At 36.9% G+C, this 21607-nt stretch overlaps 3 protein-coding genes across 3 annotated transcripts; all 3 read left to right on the top strand.

Annotated features, from left to right (window-relative positions):
* The first annotated feature begins 5108 nt into the window (after positions 1–5108).
* Positions 5109–6158, top strand: LOC130236547 (trace amine-associated receptor 13c-like). The gene has a single exon (XM_056467271.1). It carries the CDS (start codon positions 5157–5159, stop codon positions 6156–6158), a length of 1002 nt encoding a protein of 333 aa, XP_056323246.1. The 5' UTR covers positions 5109–5156.
* Positions 6159–13488: 7330 nt separating this feature from the next.
* LOC130236448 (trace amine-associated receptor 13c-like) lies at positions 13489–14535 on the top strand. The gene has a single exon (XM_056467155.1). The coding sequence runs from the start codon at positions 13489–13491 to the stop codon at positions 14533–14535; it is 1047 nt and encodes a 348-aa protein (XP_056323130.1).
* A 4504-nt stretch (positions 14536–19039) lies between these two features.
* On the top strand, positions 19040–20092 carry LOC130236637 (trace amine-associated receptor 13c-like). The gene has a single exon (XM_056467381.1). It carries the CDS (start codon positions 19040–19042, stop codon positions 20090–20092), a length of 1053 nt encoding a protein of 350 aa, XP_056323356.1.
* Positions 20093–21607: the final 1515 nt, after the last annotated feature.

Below are 21607 nucleotides of genomic sequence, written 5' to 3'. Positions count from 1 at the left end.
TTTTAACATCCACCCGTCTGCCTAGCATGATACAGCTCTGTATCCACTGTGATTCAGCTTTATTCGTGTGGCTTAAGGCACAGGGTTCACCAAGTATGTATAAGCTTGACCAAATACATGGTCTGCAATATCTTTACAAGGTTTTCATTCTCCTCTCTCCAAAAATATTGGACTTCTGGGCATTGCCATAATACATGAAATAGGTCACCTGCTTCTTCTTGGCATTGCTAGCATTCTGGATTGTTTTTGAAACCTGCTCTAAACAAGCTTTTAGGAGTCCAGTCAAATCCATGTAAAATTTTAAACTGGATAAGACGTGCTCTAACATCTCTAGACATTCATTTTAAACTCCCCGCAATTTTCCCCCAGTTATCATCTTCAAATGTGCATCCCAAATCTTTTTCCCATATTACCTTGACTGTAGAACTAATATTTTCACTTGTTTGGCTAATGAGTAATGCATAGTATTTAGAAGCTTCATGGCAGGTACCTATAATATTGCAATAACTACAATATTTTTACCTTATGAAGGGAAGCCAAACTGTAGATCCCTCCAGAACTGATTATTAGGCAGATTAGATTTAGGGATACTCAATTCTGATTGGTCAGTCATGAAATTCCAATGGATGGTATTTTCAAATAACAACCATCAAATAACACAGGCTCATCCTGAAACCTTAAATAAACTTGACTGTAAGTGAATATATTCACACCCATATACTTACAAACACATTCATATGTATCTGCTTGTCTGTCTCACTGATGTTTTTGACTATAGAGAGCCATCTTGTGACCGAATAATGCAGGTTATTATATGCTCCAATAGCTTCAGTCAGCGAGTTTCGTTTAGTTTTTCTTTTAATTATTCATTCGTTCATTTTTATTTTCGGCTTAGTGCCTTTATGGATCAGGGGTCGCCACAGCGGAATGAACCACCAACTTATCCAGCATATGTTTTACACAGTGGATGCCCTTCCAGCTGCAACCTATCACTGGGAAACACCCATACACATTCACACAAATACACTATGGCCAATTTAGCCTACCCAATTCACCTATAGCGCATGTCTTTAGACTGTGGGGGAAAGCGGAGCACCCGGAGGAAACCCACGCCAACACGGAGAGAGCATGCGAACTCCACACAGAAACGCCAACTGACCCAGCCGAGGCTTAAACCAGCAATCTTCTTACTGTGACGCCCTTCATTTAATTAAATTCTTGATAAATGATTACAGATCAGAACAATGTTTTGTGTCTAATTTTGTCTTGTGGAAAGTAGTGTAATAAGCGGGATCAAGTACATCCAGTCTATTTTCAGGCTTTTAAGACTGAAGGGCTTTATTCTGTGATAACAACCTCTTGGATGTACTTTATCTCTGTCCACAACTTCTGTCCACAAAACAAGATTTGCAAAGAAACTTGGATAAAACAATCTGTTCTAACTATTTGTAATCCAGCTGCACCTTAAGAAGTAAAAAATATATATTTTTAAGGTAGATCACTAGGCAGTTTATAACTGCACGAATCACCACAGCTGCAGTGTCAGTGCATAACTATAAATGAGGATGTTTTGTTCACATGGTCAAAAGGTTTATTTTGCACAGTTGCTATAACAAATCTCCATACAGCAGTATATATTTACTTGTATGATGGGTTTGTTTGTGTGTGTGTGTGTGTGTGTCATTCTTGCATTGCGTTCAAACTGTAGCTTCTGCTAGCCTGCAGATAGAATAATTACTTAAACAAACTGTATACCAAATTTGGCCTTTATGTAATATTTTTATCAATGCATCATTTCAAGTTTAAACCACATATGTAAAAGTAAAAAAAAAATAACAAGACAATGACACAAAAAACAAAGCACACTTTTGAGCTGACCTGGGACCAACGCTGCGTACGCACAAAAACTTTGCATACGCCAGGTTTCACGCTCACATTTGGATTTACTAACGATGGAATGAACGTGAGAATGTTCGTTGGTCCACGCCAACTTCATGTTTGGCGTATGTGTATTTCTTGTGTGTGTTTGTAGACTAGATAATTTTGAGCTTTTGTCAGCTAATTTCATCTTTCGGGTTTAAAATCTTTTTTGGGACGGGATCAAAATCAGTGATGTTGTCTGCCTGTCCAGTGATGACGTGTTGGTTTCTCATTATTATTCATAGACTGAGTTTTCTTATCCAATGAGAAGACCTTGCTTCTTAAATATTCAAGACAGCATGTGCTTCTTGACAGACTCATATTGACAGACCTGCCAAGCTGTGAGACGGCGCAGGGCACGCAGCATTTAGGTGAATGTGAAAGGTTGTATGTGTTTGTTTCTATGACCAACAGAGTTTTCCCTGCAATGCTGTCAGGGCTGATAAAGCCAAGCTGTTTGTGTGCAGCAAGCATTTTTGTCGGGAGAGCTGTACGAGAATTGGAGAATGGCAGACTTTGTCTTTTATCAATCGAGTTTGTTACCATACAGACACATTACCTATCTGTGCTGCCGTGTTCGCACCTGTTTAATATCTTCCAGATTACTGGCAGGGCTAATGGTTTTAACAGAGAAGGAAAGAGACCTGCTGCACTGCTATCTATTGTGCCTGCATTTAGACCCAGGGACTCAGGAGAAGTCCTCCTCATTTATAGTGTTTATATAAAATTGTGTTTAGGATTATTTAATTAAATTAAATAGCCTATTGTATATGTAGCAGGGCATTAAAGTATTTACTGTTTATTTAAAATGGAACATTTTAACTTAAACTATAAAATCAAGCATCTCCTGACGATTTGTGCCATTTTGTTTGTCTTGAGTTGGTGAGCCAACTGACAGTTGTTTATCTCCCTCTTTTTCCCCTTCTCTGCCGGACACGCCCACTCCTCTCTCTGCTCTCAGTAGGGATGGGTACCCTACTTTATCGGTTTCGGAGCTACATTATAAAAGACCGGATTATCGATAAGCTCTGACGTTAACGATTCTGCTATCAGTACTGGAGAATTATTGCTGAATAAACATTACTTACAGCAGCGTAATTTAATTGGCCAACCTTTACTAATTTTCGATATTTGATATTCGTCTGCACAGCAGGCAACTGCACATGAGAAATGCTCGTGTTTCCGGCGAGTGCATCAAGTATGAACGTTTCACAGTTCTCGGCTCTGCGCACGCACTCAATGGAGGCTCGTGCTAAGTGCACACACATAGCTCGCGACACAGACTCGCATGCGCGCACACAGCTCGTAAGCTTGCGGAGTGAACCAAACGTGTTGTATTTCCCGAGTGGACAGCGACAATGCCCGTTCCAACAAACGCAACCTGTTGTTTTCTTCTATAAGCGAAAACGCAAGCAATCTGGCTAAGTGAAAGTATCTTTCAAAAGTGTAGAAAGACAAATGAAACGTTTTTGACTGCCTAGCTACTAACAGTAACGTTACATCATCCTTCGTTATGTCAATCACCTAAATTAGTGTAATATTAATAGTTAAATAAACACACACACATTCGGTTACATTGAAAGCAGTATTTTTCTCTGCAGTAGCCTAAATAAATCTTAAACATTAAAAATGATTTTACATTACTGTATTTACAAATATAGCCTATAAATAGCCTAATAATAAACTACGCTTATTAAGAAGGTATTTAAAAAAAAAAAAAAAAACTGTATTTTTTACATTTCAAGATGCTCCAAATCTGTATAAAAACACAGTTCACTCCCTAAACACAGTTAGCTCATTTATGTGAATGTTTTAATGACAAATCATAAACATTCTCTCATTTAACTGCATTCTGCAACTCAAAGATGGTATTTTTCAACTGCAGGGAGCACAAGAAACCAAGACAGATCCCGACTTCTGACAGAAAAGGCAATCATGTTGATTTTTCTCCAGAAGAATGGTTAATTCTGGAGTCACTTTCCTTCAAACCATTGTACATTCTCTTACAGGGAAAAACATATTTGTTTTACAATTATTGGTTTAATTTTATATTAAAAACGTAAAAATGTAGCATGTCAGGGCGTCACGAGTTCGAATCCCGGCTCGAGGACATTTCCCTACCCTACCCTATCTTTCTCTCCAACTTCGCTTCCTGTCTAATTACTGTTCTAACAAATAAAGACAAAAAGGCCAAAAATAAATCTTAAAAAAAAAAAAGTAATAATAAAGGGTTGTTAATTCTGTTCAATTTGGTTTTTGTTTTTTTTGTTTGTACCGATAAGAGAACCATTAAAGTAATGAACCGATAAATGGTATTGATAAAAGTAGTAATACCGTTAAAACCTTAACAATACCCATCCCTAGCTCTCAGTGCTCCACGCTCGTCATGGAGCAGTTTTTTTTTTTCAAAATCTGAGATGGAGTTGAACTGAATGCTGGGGGTTTCAAGACCCTTTAATGAACTTGACTGAAAATGAATATGTTCACACCCATATACTTACAAACACATTCCTATGTATCTGCTTTGTGACTATGGAGCCATCTTGTGTACAGCTGTCATGATACTGCAATTCGGTACCAATCGGTACTGAAGTTTTAAAAATGTCCGTTTCCCGCTCACATTTCAGCGTTGTTGAGCATGTTCTTAAGTAGCGCTGATTTGCCATTGTGTTCACATGCTCAACAGAAATGACTGTGGTTGGTCATCAATGTCATCAGTTCATCGAACTCACCACTGTTGAGTGTAACCACAGATACAGGGACACTGGAGTGTTTTAAAGTCATGTCGATCAGCTAGTTTGTTTATAAGCTGACATACGAGCGATCCACTGATGAATCATGGCTTTAAAACGCTTCAGTGTTTTAGCCTGCAGATAGAATATATATCTTAACAAACTGTATACAAAATTTGGCCTTTATGTAATATTTTTATCAATGCATCATTCTAAGTTTAAACCACATATGTAAAAATAAAAAATAACAAGACAATGACACAAAACAAAGCACACTTGAGCTGACCTTCACTTTTGAATAGAATGAGAAAATTCTAACCTGGACAGAAGGAACTGAAGGTATTTAAAGCCCTATATTTAAGAAATAAAAAACAAATCATACTTTTGTTAATAGATTACATCAGAGTGGGCGGTAGATGGGTTGGTCGGTCTGATCCAGACACTGTATAAATAAAAGGACAGAAAGGAGAGCAGAACAAACTCCTAACAGGAGGAGACTCACTCATGGCCTATGAGACAGAGGATCAGGAGACTCAATACTGCTTTCCTGACATCAACTCATCATGTGTCAAAGGAAAACGCTCCAGTCATGGATATATCATCACATATTTGTTTGCATCATTGCTGTCAGCATGGACTGTGTTTCTGAACCTGCTGGTGATCATCTCCATCTCTCACTTCAAGAAGCTTCACACTCCAACTAACATGATTATTCTCTCTCTGGCTGTAACTGATCTGTTTATTGGACTCATCATGCCTATAGAGGCCATCAGACTGACTGATAAATGTTGGTATTTTGGAGACACTTTCTGTGGACTCTATTTATTATTTGTTGCATTGCTTCTTGCAGCATCTCTTAGTAATTTAGTTCTAATTGCTGTTGATCGTTATGTGGCTGTGTGTCACCCTTTACTGTACCCACAGAAAATAACCATCACTAAAACACTAATGAGTATCTGTCTGAGCTGGGTTTGCTTCTCAGTTTATATCATTGCCCTTCTGATTAATAATGGATATTTTGACACTTCACACAAAACAGATGTTATGTGTTATGGAGAGTGTTTATTCGTGATAAGTTATAGTTGGATAGTTACTGAACTATTCATGTCTTTTATTTTCCCTTGCACTCTGATCATCACTTTATATTTGAGGATTTTCTATGTAGTTCATCAGCAAGTGAAGGTTATAAACTCTCTGATGAAGGGTGGTAAATGTGTAACAAAGGGTTCGGTGAAGAGGAAATCTGAGAGTAAAGCTGCTCTGACTCTAGGAATCATTGTGTCCATTTATCTGCTTTGTTGGATTCCATATTGTATCTGCTCTCTAACTGTAATCTCTTCCACAGCTATAAATGGTTTAATATTTGCTGTACATGCTAGTTCAGGTATGAATCCTCTGGTTTATGCTTTATTTTACCCCTGGTTTAAAAAGACAGCTAAACTCATCTTAACTCTGAAAATATTTCAGCCGGCATCCTCTCTGCTCAATATTTTTACACAACATTAATGAATGTTACTATGGCTGAGGAGAATCACTGAGCTTCTAAGGCTAAGGAGATGCCTGTCAGTCTCATTTTTAGTTCCTCATTAAACATGTTGAGCTGTTTTGTTTTAGCACTCCTACACATGCATTTATTAATAGGATGAAATACAAAGAAAAGCCTCTGTTGAGTACTGACTTATAGTCATCGACCACTAACATTACTGTGCTTCTCACCTGCTCTGACTGACTGACCATGGGGAGACGTGTTCCACATTAAGACTGTTCACACCCTGCTTTTCATTTTAAAATGCATACATTTGCAGTGGTTATACGTGGCACCCCGTGAGCTTTGATTACACTTGAAAGCAGAAAGATCTATCCTGTATCAATATACTGTGATGGTGGAGGGTGGTAGATGGGGTGCTGTGATGGAGAAGCTTGATTCACTCTGAAGGGTTTTTTTTTTTGTTTGGACTAGTTTCAACAATCTGTAGCGTCACTTAGTCATGATTTTTTTTTTTTACAGATGGTATTTTATAACCAAATTGTTTATTATTACCCCACATATTCACAACAATAGTTTAAAACAATAATTTGTATGCTAAAATGATCATATTGTATAATGAAGTGAATTAAAAACTAATTGAATAACATAATTAACCATTCCCATTGATCATTACTTTCTGTAATGCACCTTACAAAACAACACTTGCTTAAGTTCAATTCACTCACACATTTCTACAGCGCTTTTACAATGTAGATTGTGTCAAAGCAGCTTAACATAGAAGTTCTAGTAAACGGTGTCAGTCCAGTTACAGGCACAACACAATAAGGAAGGAGCTCTTCAGGTTGTCATGTGTATTATATGCATTCATAATATGTTGATAATGTAAAAACAGTCATGTAGAAGCTTACAGAACAAAGATAAAATGTACATACGAATCTAAATCAAGGGAAACCCATATCTACTGAGTGTCCATATTTGTTTTGTTTACACTTTAAAGAAAAAGTTTGTACACATGAACAATCAACATACGTAAATATTTAATAACACAAACAAAACCAATAGATATAACAACATATTACTATACTAAATGCTTGACCAATTTATTCAGAGATGCTGTTACCAAAAGAAAGATATGAGGCCAAGCATGGTGTACCATACTCTGAATCTACAACCACTGCCGGTATCAAGGCTTGAAGCTCGACCTTTGGGTCACAAGTAAAACTCCCTGAATAGGCATGTAATAGAATAGACTCCCAGAATCATGTAAACAAATTAAAAGAAACTTGAGAGTGTTGATCCAAAGCCCTGCTCATACTGTGTGATTCTATCCACAATTTGGTCATCTGAGACTAATTTAAGAAAAGATTTGTATAATCCTAGGCTAAAATCTGTGGTCTTTGATCATTGACTTGGCATGCTCACTGACAGCCCTTTAATGGCCATTGTGATTACCAGTATCAGGAGATTTCAGACACGTTTCTGCAGTGTGACTTAAGCTACAAAGAGCGTCAAACCATAAATAGGAGTGCAGAATCTAATGATGTTTCCTAAGTTGCTCCTTCAAAACACCCCAAAGTGTCACAATAATATTTAGATCTGGTGACTGTGCAGGCCATGGGAGATGTTCAACTTCACTTCATGTACAGTAGGGGTGTAATGTAATTCTTCCTGACAAATACAGTCAGTCCAGATGTGCAGCAGTGACTGTGAGACAGAATTGACCACATCAGTGCAACAACTGAGGAGCCATTCATAAGGAAAAAAGTGTTTTTATTAGGGCTGCTCGATTATGGGAAAAATCATAATCACGATTATTTTGGTCATAAATGTAATCACGATTATTCAAAACGATTATCAGTTGGAGTCATTATTTGCCCTCCTGTGTTTTTTTTTGTTTTGTTTTTTATAAATATTTCCTAAATGATGTTTAACAGAGGAATTTTTCACAGTATTTCCTATAATAATTTTTCTTCTGGAGAAAGTCTTTTGTTTTATTTTGGCTAGGATAAAAACAGGCTTAAATATTTTAAACTCTGTTTTAAAGTTAATATTATTAGCCCCTTTAAGCAATATATATATTTGATTGTCTGCAGAAGAAAATACTTGCCTAATTACCCTAATTAAGCTTTTGAATCGCACTTTAATCTGAATACTAGTATCTTGAAAAATATCTAGTCAAATATAATGTACTTTATATCATAGCAAAGAAAAGAAATCAGTTATTAGAAATGAGTTATTAAAACTATTATGTTTAGAAATGTGTTGAAAATAAACCCTTACATTAAATAGTAATTGGGGGGGAAAGGGTCGCTAATAATTTAGGAAGGCTAATAAATCTGACTGTAAATAAGGAAAGGGAAATAAATACAATAGAATAAAAGTATGAAACAAACTGTGCTTTAAGCATCTTCACTGTAATAAAAAAATCTTTAATTATAGCTACAAAAGTCCTTCAGTCAAGAGCAGTGAGGGATTTTGTCCATTTGTTGTTTGATGATAAAAACAATTGGCAGCAGGAATATTGTGCACTGTCACTTTAAGAGCAGTGCGGTTCAGATTAATAGTTTCTCTTTCACGTCTTGATTTTCAACTCGTTTGTTTATTATACAAATGAGGGTTAATAAGAATAATCACTAAACACCGTGTTTTTACACAAATTTGCATGTATTTGACCATTTAAGCGCTCACATTAAGACGACTTTAGATGTGTGTGCTCTGCTCGTCTCTGAGACGGAGCGCATACACACAACAGCATGCGATCTCTTTCGCGCTTTTAAGAACATGAATGATTCGAAGGTACATCAATGAATGATGCACATCCCGTGCTGCAAACGAAATCACTTGAATCAGAGTCTTATTATTGAACATGGCTTGATTGCTTGGACATATTTCAGCATCCATGCTAAAATCATCACAGATTTTCGGTGGCCGGGAAGTGCAAAACAACTTTACAAAACTTTTACAAAGCTCAAGACAAATTTACATTTTGAAAAACATTATTACCTATCATAAGACACAATTACATAGGAAAAACTCTTTTACCAAGGACGAAACAGATTTACATTTCAGAAAAAAATTAACAAGACGCAAAACACTTTTACAAGTCCCAAAACAAATTTACAATTACAGATTCCTTACGGAAAGGGAATGTACCACACACTGGAAGTGACGTGCAATGCTCCACACACTGGACCACATCAGCTCGTGTGACTTTGTAGACACAGGTTAACATGAGTCTACAACTATAAAAATCATGGTTTGACCAACTGCAATAAAACATATTAGAGCTATTCTGAGAAAATGTCAGCGTGAGAGTATGTAGAAACATGTAAACGCAAGTACATGGAAACAATCAGAGCATGGCATATGTTGACTGATAAAGATATCAAAACCCACATCACTATATAAACCTGGTTAGCTCAGTCAGATAGGTCGCTTGTTACTCGCGCTGAACAAATTGACCTGGGTTCGAATCCCGTTGATGACATGAATTATAATTATTTTTTAGATTAATTTTGTTTATATACTGTTCTGCCACACAAATATTAAAATCAATAATATTTACAATGACACTGACACCAAGTAACAAGAATCTTTATTTGGTTTGGGCATGTTTTGTTGCTCTGAAAAAATGACGAATCTGCCAATTTGCAATGGTGAAAATCTGGAAAGGGTCACCAGTTAACACGGACACCAGTTAAACCTTAACATCGGCTTCATTCAGTTTACTGTTAAGAGTTCCTAAGCAGATATTTACACCTTGTAGACTTGACATCATGTCCACGATTACAGCGTACAAGTGGCCCTCGTTAAAAGATTGAACACATTGATGTGTACTGTATGTTTGGTGTTTCTGTCCGGTCTGCGTCCTTTATAAACTCCAAGCACCGACCACACGTGAACCAAAACCGCGTTAACCTGCTCATGCGTTTACCAAAAAAATGGGCAAAACATCCCTCGACCGCAGTTCTGCTGCCATAAACTTTATTTACGCTATGTACTCCACAGCACGAATTTACCACGCTCACTAACAACACTACTTTTCCCCGTGTCACTTTCAGTGTGTGGTACAATCACGTCATTTCCAGTGTGTGGTACAATCACATCACTCCCAGTGTGTGGTACAATCACGTCACTTCCAGTGTGTGGTACAATCACGTCACTTCCAGTGTGTGGTACAATCACGTCACTTCCAGTGTGTGGTACAATCACGTCACTCCCAGTGTGTGGTACAATCACGTCACTTCCAGTGTGTGGTACAATCACGTCACTTCCAGTGTGTGGTACAATCACGTCACTTCCAGTGTGTGGTACAATCACGTCACTTCCAGTGTGTGGTACAATCACGTCACTTCCAGTGTGTGGTACAATCACGTCACTTCCAGTGTGTGGTACAATCACGTCACTTCCAGTGTGTGGTACAATCACGTCACTTCCAGTGTGTGGTACAATCACGTCACTTCCAGTGTGTGGTACAATCACGTCACTTCCAGTGTGTGGTACAATCACGTCACTTCCAGTGTGTGGTACATTCCCTCTCCATAAGGAATCTGTAATTGTAAATTTGTTTTGGGACTTGTAAAAGTGTTTTGCGTCTTGTTAATTTTTTTTCTAATGATAATAATGTAAATGATTCGTCCTTGGTAAAAGAGTTTTTCCTATGTAATTGTGTCTTATGATGGTGAAAATGTTTTTCAAAATGTAAATTTGTCTCGAGCTTCGTAAAAGTGTTTTACACTTTATAATGTTGTTTTGCACTTCCTGGCCACCGTACAGATTTCTGAACAAAAAAAAATAAATAACAGCATGTTCACTCTGCTTGGTTTCAAAGATGAAAACTACATTGCCTGATGTTTTTTCATAGATTACATCAGAGTGGGCGGTAGATGGGTTGGTCAGTCTGATCCAGACACTGTATAAATGAAAGGACAGAAAGGAGAGCAGAACAAACTCCTAACAGGAGGAGACTCACTCATGGCCTATGAGACAGAGGATCAGGAGACTCAATACTGCTTTCCTGACATCAACTCATCATGTGTAAAAGGGAGACGCTCCAGTCATGGATCGATCATCATATATTTGTTTGTGTCATTTCTGACAGCATGGACTGTGTTTCTGAATCTGCTGGTGATCATCTCCATCTCTTACTTCAAGAAGCTTCACACTCCAACCAACATGATTATTCTCTCTCTGGCTGTAACTGATCTATTTGTTGGGCTCCATATTAACCTACATATTATTCAGTCCAAAGATGGGACCAAAGCATCCAAAACATGGCATGAGGGACAAGCATATGGATATACAACCATATGATTCTAAGTACCCATATGAGTCTGTGTTATTAGTTTCATAATAATACATTGGAAAGTGGCAACTGACCAATCAGAATCAAGTATTCTAGACCATTGTGGAAAAATGTGATGTAACTATGATTCATATTCATATGATTCAAGCACTGCCATTATTTGCAAATATTAATGACCAACCTAATTTCCCATTTAGGTGGTTAGAAAAAGGGTTCATCTGTTATTTGGGAATTCATGTACCTGCAAACATACAGTGGGGGGTATTTGATCTCCTGCTGATTTTGTATGTTTCCTGGCACTGCACTGGGTTTTGGGTGGAAGGGCAGTCACTGTGTAATCAGTCTAAAACTGTAATGGTTTATTTGAACTCTGAGTGACAGAATAAAAATCTTAGTAAAACAGTTAGTTCTTCTTTAGTTTGCAATTCGCAGAGCTCAGGCATTTCTTGTAGCTGCCCACCAGGTTTGTACATCTCAAGAGGGATATTGTCCCACTCCTCTTGGCAGACCAACACAATCTCACGGCAATTCGGAACTTTTTGATTTAGTGGCTAATTCGTACGATCTAATTCGTACAATTTAGTACGATTTGCTCATCCGCCAATGACGGTTGGGTTTAGGGGTTGGGTTAGGTGCCACGCCTCCTTTTTAAAATCGTACAATTTCGTACGACTAAACTCAAACTAAACTGTCAAAACGTAAAATACTTACGTTTTCTCGTGAGATCAGGCTGGGCAGACCCTATTTAAGTCATTAAGGTTTTAAGGCTCATGTTAGTAACAAACTTTTGGGTTTCTCCCCAAATTTTCTAAGGGATTAAGGTCTGGAGACTGGCTTGGCCGCTCCAAAACTTAATGTGCTTCTTCTTGAGTCACTTCTACTGTATGTTGCCTTGGCCATTTGTTTTGGTTGATTGTCGTGGTGCAATACCAATCCACGACCCGTTTTTAATGGTTCTCACCCAAGATCTGAAGGTACATGGTCCCGTCCATCATCCATTTAATGCAGTGCAGTTGTCCTGTTCCCTTAGCAGATAAACAACCCCAAAGCTGAATGCTTCCACCATGTTTGACAGCTGGGATGGTGTTCCTGGGGTCACAGACGGCATTCCCTTTCCTCTAAAGCTGGGATGATGCCAAAGAGGCATTCAGATGTTCAGTGGCATGCTTCAGATACTATAAGCCTGTTCATGTTCTCGAGCAGAGTGACCTGTTCATGATGGTGTAATGTAATGTTAACTTGGTGACTAAGTTCTTAGCTGCCTTGACATCATTGACAAGATTGTAGCCCATTCCAGCCTTGTGCAGATCTGCAATCTTCTCTCTGACATCTTTGGACCTTTGTGCTCTTTGCCATGCTGAAGAGTTTGAAATTGATTTAGTTTTTAGACACTGCTTCTACGGGCGGCGCAGTGGGTAGCACTGTCGCCTCACAGCAAGAAGGTCACTGGTTCGAGCCTCGGCTGGGTCAGTTGGCATTTCTATGTCAAGTTTGCATGTTCTCCCCGTGTTGGTGCGGGTTCCGTCCGGGTGCTCTGGTTTCCCCCACAAGTCCAAAGACATGTGGTACAGGTGAATTGGGTAAGCTAAATTAACCATAGCATATGTGTGTGATGAGTGTGTATGGTTGTTTCCTAGTGTTCGGTTGCGGCTGGAAGGACTTCCGCTGCGTAAAGTTCATTCCGCTGTGGCAACCCCTGATAAATAAAGGGACTAAGCTGAAATGAAAATGAATGAACACTGCTTCTAATCTCAGCTTTTTCTCTGCATAAAAGACATCTGGTAGCTAGAAATCCTGCTGATTGATAGGGGATCAATTACTTATTTCACTCATTACAATGGAAATCAGTTCATAACTTTTTAAAATGCTTTTTTAGCTGATTACAGCAAACAAACTCATTTTTAAGCTGAAAAAAAAAACTTAACCTGAACAGAATACATAGATGAAGCTAATGTTCAAGAAAAAGATTTACATTTTTTTTGATGCATTACATCAGAGTGGGTGTTAAATGGGTTGGTCGGTCTGATCCAGACACTGTATAAATGAAAGGACAGAAAGGAGAGCAGAACAAACTCCTAACAGGAGGAGACTCACTCATGGCCTATGAGACAGAGGATCAGGAGACTCAATATTGCTTTCCTGACATCAACTCATCATGTGTTAAAGGAAAACGCTCTAGTCATGGATATATCATCATCTATGTGTTTGTGTCACTGCTGTCAGTATGGACTGTGTTTCTGAACCTGCTGGTGATCATCTCCATCTCTCACTTCAAGAAGCTTCACACTCCAACCAACATGATTATTCTCTCTCTGGCTGTAACTGATCTGTTTATTGGACTTGCCATGCCTATGGAGGCCATCAGACAGATTGAGACGTGCTGGTATTTTGGAGACACTTTCTGTGGACTCTATTTTTTATTAATTTCATTACTTTTCTCAACATCTCTTGGTAATTTAGTTTTAATTGCTGTTGATCGTTATGTGGCTGTGTGTCACCCTTTACTGTACCCACAGAAAATAACCATCACTAAAACATTAGTGAGTATCTGTCTGAGCTGGGCTTGTTTATCAGCTTATATCACTGCCCTTGTAATTAATAATGGATATTTTGACACTTCACACAGATCTGATGAGTGTTATGGACAGTGTTTAGCCATGATGAGTTTTAGTTGGTCAGTCACTGATCTGTTTGTGTCTTTTATTTTTCCTTGCCCTCTGATCATCACTTTATATCTGAGGATTTTCTATGTAGTTCATCAGCAAGTGAAGGTTATAAACTCTCTGATGAAGGGTGGTAAACGTGTAACGGAGGGTTCAGTGAAGAGGAAATCTGAGAGTAAAGCTGCTCTGACTTTAGGAATCATTGTGTCTGTTTATCTGCTTTGCTGGATTCCTTTCTATATCTGCTCTCTAACTGTAATCTCTTCCACAGCTATGAATGTTATAATATGGGCTGTGTATACTAACTCAGGACTGAATCCTCTGGTTTATGCTTTGTTTTACCCCTGGTTTAAAAAGACAGCTAAACTCATCTTAACTCTGAAAATTCTTCAGCCGGCATCCTCTCTGATCAATATCTTACAATAAACATGAAATCTAATTATTTACAAAGCTGTCACTATATTTATTGTTTTCATTTCTAGTTGTAATTCTCACTACTAATGTTATACAGTATTACAGAGCTTCTTTCAATATATGAGCTTGATGTTTAAGTAACTTATGATGCACAAAATTAAGCAATGTGTGAAACCAAAATAAAAGTTATGTAAAACTAGTGAGTTAAAACACATAACTGTTTTTCTTAACACACCTTTGTCTAGTTAAGGGCAAACTCACCCAGTGTGTTGTTCTTTTTAACACATACAGACAGTGTTAAATTATTTAACATACTGTGTCATTTTTGTTTTTGACAGTCATAAAAATGTTCCTTATTTTTTTACCACTTTAACAACATTAATGCAATTCAAGAAGTATTTTTAAATACAAATTTATTACAACTTGAGCATTCATTCGTTTTCCTTTGGCTTAGTCCCTTTATTCATCAGGGGTTGCCACAGAGGACTGAAACTCTGTGTGGAGTGTAGAGTTTGCAAGTTCTCCCCATGTTGGCGTGGGTTTCCTCCAGGTGCTCCAGTTTCCCCCACAGTTCAATGACATGCGGTACAGCTGAATTCAATAAACTAAATTGGCAGTAGTGTATGAGTGTGAATGTAAGCGTGTATGGATGTTTCCCAGTGCTGGGTTGCAGCTGGAAGGGCATCCGCTGTGTAAAACATATGCTGGATAAGTTGGCGGTTCATTCCACTGTGGTGACCCCTGATGAATAAAGGGAAGCTGAAGGAAAATGAATGAATAAAATTTCGAAAATGGTAAAACTCAAATGTGAGATTTTCTGTTCTGTATATTAAACTTGAAACAGCATCAGCATAGAAAGATCAAAAACGTCCCCAAATTTTATTATTATTCCACATGTTTAGAGAATTATAAAACGGTATTCACCAATGATATTTTCTAACCAAACTTTCTAATATACACTACATATTGGTACTTTACAACAACCACAACAAGAAATTCTCGGATAAAATGCTGTAATTGTATAAATACATAAAAACATTCATATATTTGACCATTTATTATTATTTTATTATAGCAAATTATAAACAGGCAAGCGCAAAAACACAGATCAAATTTACAAGCAAAGCTAAATCAAGAGTATAAAGCAATGCATTCCTGATTTCATAGACATGGGCTAAAACTAAACCAGGGTTAACATTAGAGTCATGTAAGTCAAACCTTGAGTTCACAACTATAAGTGTTTTGACATGGGTTTTGTTTGCTAGCTCAGGCCTGAATTCTCTGGTTTAGGCTTTATTTCACCCTTGGTCAAAACAAACATCTTAACTCTGGCATCCTCCCTGATCAATATTTTTACAGAACATCAATTGTAATTAAACTGGTAAAATGGTCTCTCATATTGGAAGATATCTATTGTCTGTAATGCTATAAAACATGCTATAAACCATGTATAACATTACACAATTTAAGATAATTTTTAAGAATTGAAAAAGCAGTGATAGCATTGTTCCAAATTATTACACTGTCCATGCAAAACATTTGCAATAACATTAGTGAATGAATGCATTACAGTAGGGCTGCACGATTAATGGATGAAAGATCACGATTTCGATTCAACCCCTCACACGATCTTTATTCAGCATCTCTACGATTCAGCTAATTATATTTTCAAGTTTGGGAGAAGCATAAATGAGGTCGCACAAGTCTTCACATTGTTTTATAAACGTTGCTCAACAACATGGACACCTCCAAATCGTGTTGGAAGAGTCGTATGCTGTATTTATAAGGTATAATTCACCCAAAAACGGGATTTCTGTCAAAGTACACTGAAACAAATATTCAAAATTGATTCCTTGGATTTACAATTTTTTTTCTTTGTTTTACACACGCGTGTCCGCCATTGATGTCTACTTTAGTGAACGGAATCTGCATAGGGTGTGAGAACATTGTTAATAACGTCCGGTTTGTTGCACGTTGCATCGTTTAAATGATCATTTCACATTTTAAAGTTATGATTACGACAAGCATTTGATATGTTTTTTTTCTTTCATAGCGAACACAGTGTTGTGCATGAGAATAAATGTTTAACAGTGTCAGTATAATTACTCTAGCCTATATAATGATGAATATAATGCAAGAGCGAATCTGATAATGACAGATGTCTCATTTTACCAGTGAAAAAATTGTCTATTAATGTTGTCAATGACAGATTGTAAGCATGTCTCAAACATATAATAATTCAACTTCAGAATCATGAATAGTCGTATTCTGATGTCATCACTTAACTGTGCATCAATGACCAGGACATATTTACAGTCTGTTCAAGTCCACCATTCAAAACTTAGCATTAACCAACAGCAGCCTGAACATAAGCCTAATATTATTATTGTTGTTAAACCATATGTTTGAGAATTAACAGTAATAATAGTCTACTCATATTAACCTTTATTTTACATCTACAGAATCATGAGGAAATCGTGATCTTGATTAAGCCAAAAAAAATTGTGATTCTCATTTTAGCCAGAATTGTGCAGCTCTACAATTCAGGCTATTCATTCCATTTTTATTTAGCCACTATGTTCACTTTTTTGATCCACAGGTCAAACAAGAAAGCTTAACTCACTGTATCTGAGGCAGCATTGCATCACTTCAGTGCTGTGTGTGTGTGTTCATGGTATTTCACACCTTTAATAAACAGTGGAGTATCACCTCTAACAATATCAATAACACACACAGAGAATAAATCAAAACAATTATAATTGGTCCTCAGAGTTATTACATCACTGATGTTTTCATTGATCAGTAAAGGAAACAAAGACAGACCAACCAATGTGACTACCAGGAGAGAGGCCTACTGTACCAACACCGCCATTTTACAAGCCCAGTATTACAACAAATTATATTTATTTTCTAAATTAATATTAATACTGAAAAAAAAACAAGTGTTACCCTTTACTGCACCCACAGAAAATACCATCACTGAAACCTTAATGAGTATTAGTCTGAGCTGGGTTTGCTGTAATAAACAATGGATATTTTGACCCTTCAAACTGAACTGATGTGTGTTATGGAGAGTGTTTAGTCATGAGGAACTTTAGTTGGATACTCGCTGATTTGTATTTTTCACTGTGTCAATAATAACTTGATATTTGAGGATTTTCTATGTAGTTCATTGGCAAGTAAAGGTTATAAACTCTGTTGAAGGTTGGTAAAAGGTTAAGGGAAATAAATGGACATGTTAAATTTGGATGCTTTAGATAGAGTTTTGACTTGGCCAATGAAAAAGACTTTGTGCAAAAAGTGGTAACTGTCATCACATCTGAGAAAACTCTAACCTTCTGATCGGTCAGTTTGAATGTCTCAGATGTGGGTTTTGGGCACATGGTCTAGAATATATATATATATATATAAATAAAAGATTGGGTCTAGTATAAAAAAATATTCCTCAGTATAAAAAAAAAATGACAGTAGAGCTGCAAGATTCTGGCTAAAATGAAGATCACGATTTTCTCAGGATTTTGTAGATGTAAAATAAATGTTAATATGATTAGGCTATTATTTTTATTCTAAAGCATATGGTAAACAACAATAATAATATTAGGCCTATGTTTAGATCTGCTGTTGGTTAATATGCTAAATTTTGTATAAACTTGGAATGGTGGACTTGAACAGACTTTCAATATGTCCTGTTTGTTAATTCACAGTAAAATGACGACATCAAAATACAACTATTCCTAATTCTGATGTTGAATTATTATGTTTGAGACGTATACTTGTCATTTGTCATTGACAATATTATTAGACCGTTTTTATCACTGGTAAAATGAAACATCTGTCATTATCAGATTCTGACTTGCATTATCTTCAACATTATATAGGCTAGAGTAGTTATACTAATCAAGTAAACATTTATTTCTCTGTGTTCACTATGAAAGAAAAAACAGATCAAGCGTTTGTCATAATCATAACTCTAAAATACGATATGATCATTTAAGTGATGTGCGCGCTGATTTCACTTTCACTGCCGACTGCGCTCATTGTTGCAGTCACTTTGGGGATAAAACACACACACGCACACGCAAATCAAACTTCCTGCGTGACTCGTAAACGATCGCTGTATAACAAACTGAACGTTATTTACAACTTTATTAGCTGTTATTCACAGCCTATGCAGATTCTGTTCACTGAAGTAGACATCAATGGCAGACACACGTGTCCTCTCAGTAGTAAACAGTGCATCAGCACACGTGTCATTTCGCGGCCGCGGCTACATCCTTACATGAAGACAGAAATTACTTTTCTGGGTGAATTATACCTTATAAATACAGTATGTGACATTAAATAAGTTTAAGAGCCACTCTGAATTTAAAAAGACAGCTGCTGATTTAAGCCAGAAAACCTTAACTTGCACTATATTTCAAATTTAAGGTTCAAGAAAGAGAAGGATTTTTTTTTGATGCGTTACATCAGAGTGGGCGGTAGATGGGTTGGTCAGTCTGATCCAGACACTGTATAAATGAAAGGACAGAAAGGAGAGCAGAACAAACTCCTAACAGGAGGAGACTCACTCATGGCCTATGAGACGGAGGATCAGGAGACTCAATACTGCTTTCCTGACATCAACTCATCATGTGTCAAGGAACAACGCTCCAGACATGGATATATCATCATTTATTTGTTTGTGTCATTGCTGACAGCATGGACTGTGTTTCTGAACCTGCTGGTGATCATCTCCATCTCTCACTTCAAGAAGCTTCACACTCCAACTAACATGATAATTCTCTCTCTGGCTGTAACTGATCTGTTTATTGGACTCATCATGCCTATAGATGCCATCAGAGTAATTGAGACATGTTGGTATTTTGGAGACAATTTCTGCGGACTCTATTTATTATTTGTTGATTTACTTCTCCCAGCATCTCTTAGTAATTTAGTTTTAATTGCTGTTGATCGTTATGTGTCTGTGTGTCACCCTCTACTGTACACACATAAAATCACAATTACTAACACTTTAAAGATCATCTGTGTGAGCTGGGTTTGTTTATCAGCATATAACACTGCCATTATAATTAATAATGGATATTTTGACACATCATACAGAACAGATGTCTGTTATGGACAGTGTCCATTCATGATCAGTTTCAGTTGGATAGTCATTGATCTGTTTGTGTCTTTTATTTTTCCTTGTACTCTGATCATCACTTTATATCTGAGGATTTTCTATGTAGTTCATCAGCAAGTGAAGGTTATAAACTCTCTGATGAAGGGTGGTAAACGTGTAATGGAGGGATCAGTGAGGAGGAAATCTGAGAGTAAAGCTGCTCTGACTTTAGGAATCATTGTGTCAGTTTATCTGCTTTGCTATATCCCTTACTGTATCTGTTCTCTAACTGGAATCTCTTCCTCAACTATAAATGTTTTAATGTGGATTTTGTATGCTAGTTCAGGTGTGAATCCTCTGGTTTATGCTTTATTTTACCCCTGGTTTAAAAAGACAGCAAAACTCATTGTAACTCTGAAAATATTTCAGCCGGTGTCCTCTCTGATAAATATTTTTATAGAAAATTAAGTATAATTACTTGCAAAGCTGTCACTATAAATGTAGATACGATATATTTGATTCTATTTGCAATTTTTACTAACACTGAAGTTATTTCTGTGCTGCCATAAATACAAATGAATGATGCATGACCGATAACTGAAGTCAAGTCATCTATGCTTTTATAGTGCGCTTTTACAATGTAGATTGTGTCACAATAGCTTAACACGTATGCAGAAATGAGAATAAATAAAAATCAATAACAATTTCAGATTGTAAAACATTCCAGCAACTCAGGAGGGCATGAATGCTGGTAAATGCTTGTGTAGTTTACTCAAGAAATTACGTAGCACACATTTATTATGTATGCAAATTAGGCTGGGGCAAGAAATTATGCTTCTCACTTTGCTTTTTGCTTAATGTTTCTATATTCCATAGTAATATTCAATATCTGTAACTGCCACAAAAACGGTTTGCAAGTGCTGCGATTATTGACGAACAAACACTGCTAGTAAATCCACCTGCTCATTGACGACAGACTTGCTCTCTGCATCCTAAAAGTAAATGTGTTGGTGTTGGGTTGATTTCACCAGTAAATAAGTAATAAGTGTAATTCTCCTCATGGCCACTCCAGACCTGCTTGTCGGCACTTTATGTCTTATAAAAAAATACATATTGTTTTATTGATCATGCAAGTAAAAGTGTCAGAATGGTGTGAGCAGAATAAGGTCAGTGATGTAAGTGGTAGTAAGCGAAACCTGTGCAGCACACCTGTCTCCAGCAGGAAAAAAGAGCTGACAGCAGTGAAGGATGAGAGGACCAGGCCTCAGACACTTTGTTGAAATTTTGATCATATTAATAAAGCAACTGTCCACAAAATACTTGCTTTCTTTATATTGTATTTGTATTTATTTAGTTATTAATATAAGACATTTAAATTCCATGTATTATCCTGTGGTTCCTGTCTTCTTAACTAAAATATGAACTGTTACAGTAATTCTAATGAAATGTCTTAATATTATCACAACAGAGGAAATAAATAAATATTTAAAAAATGTTTTGTTTTGGAATAAATGATTTTTTTCCATCTTTGAAAAACATGGGTCCCTCTCATGACCTCAGTGGATTCAAGTGGGGTACCGTTGTATGTTTTCACTTGTACAGTATGTCCACTTGTGAAATCTCCCCTCTACTAAATATTCCATGGTCAGCTCTTAGTGGTATTATAACAAGAAGTGAAAGCAATTGGAAACGCAGTAACTCAGCCACAAAGCTGCTAGGCCATGTAAAATATAATGAATAAAAATTACATAGCATTGTCAGCACTTGCTAAGACACACAATGCACAGAAATTTCCAACTGCAGATTTTTATCTGCAATAGCTACAGATCTTCAAGTTTTGTATCGCCTTCAGCTTAGCTCAGTGATCAAATTATGTAGGAACTCTTTCTTTATTTAAATTACTATTGTAAGCATTGCATTGGCTCCCTATTAAACATCGTATACATTTTTAAATCTTAATGACTACCTACAAAGTCCTGAATG

Source organism: Danio aesculapii, chromosome 10, assembly GCF_903798145.1.
Source record: "Danio aesculapii chromosome 10, fDanAes4.1, whole genome shotgun sequence".
Taxonomy (NCBI): Eukaryota; Metazoa; Chordata; class Actinopteri; order Cypriniformes; family Danionidae; genus Danio; species Danio aesculapii.
Note: the sequence above shows the minus strand (reverse complement) of the source record. Positions and strands in the feature narration are given on the sequence as shown.

Coding starts and splice junctions, on each gene's coding strand:
- LOC130236448 (XM_056467155.1), top strand. CDS start 13,489: ATGAAAGGACAGAAAGGAGAGCAGAACAAACTCCTAACAGGAGGAGAC.
- LOC130236547 (XM_056467271.1), top strand. CDS start 5,157: ATGGCCTATGAGACAGAGGATCAGGAGACTCAATACTGCTTTCCTGAC.
- LOC130236637 (XM_056467381.1), top strand. CDS start 19,040: ATGAAAGGACAGAAAGGAGAGCAGAACAAACTCCTAACAGGAGGAGAC.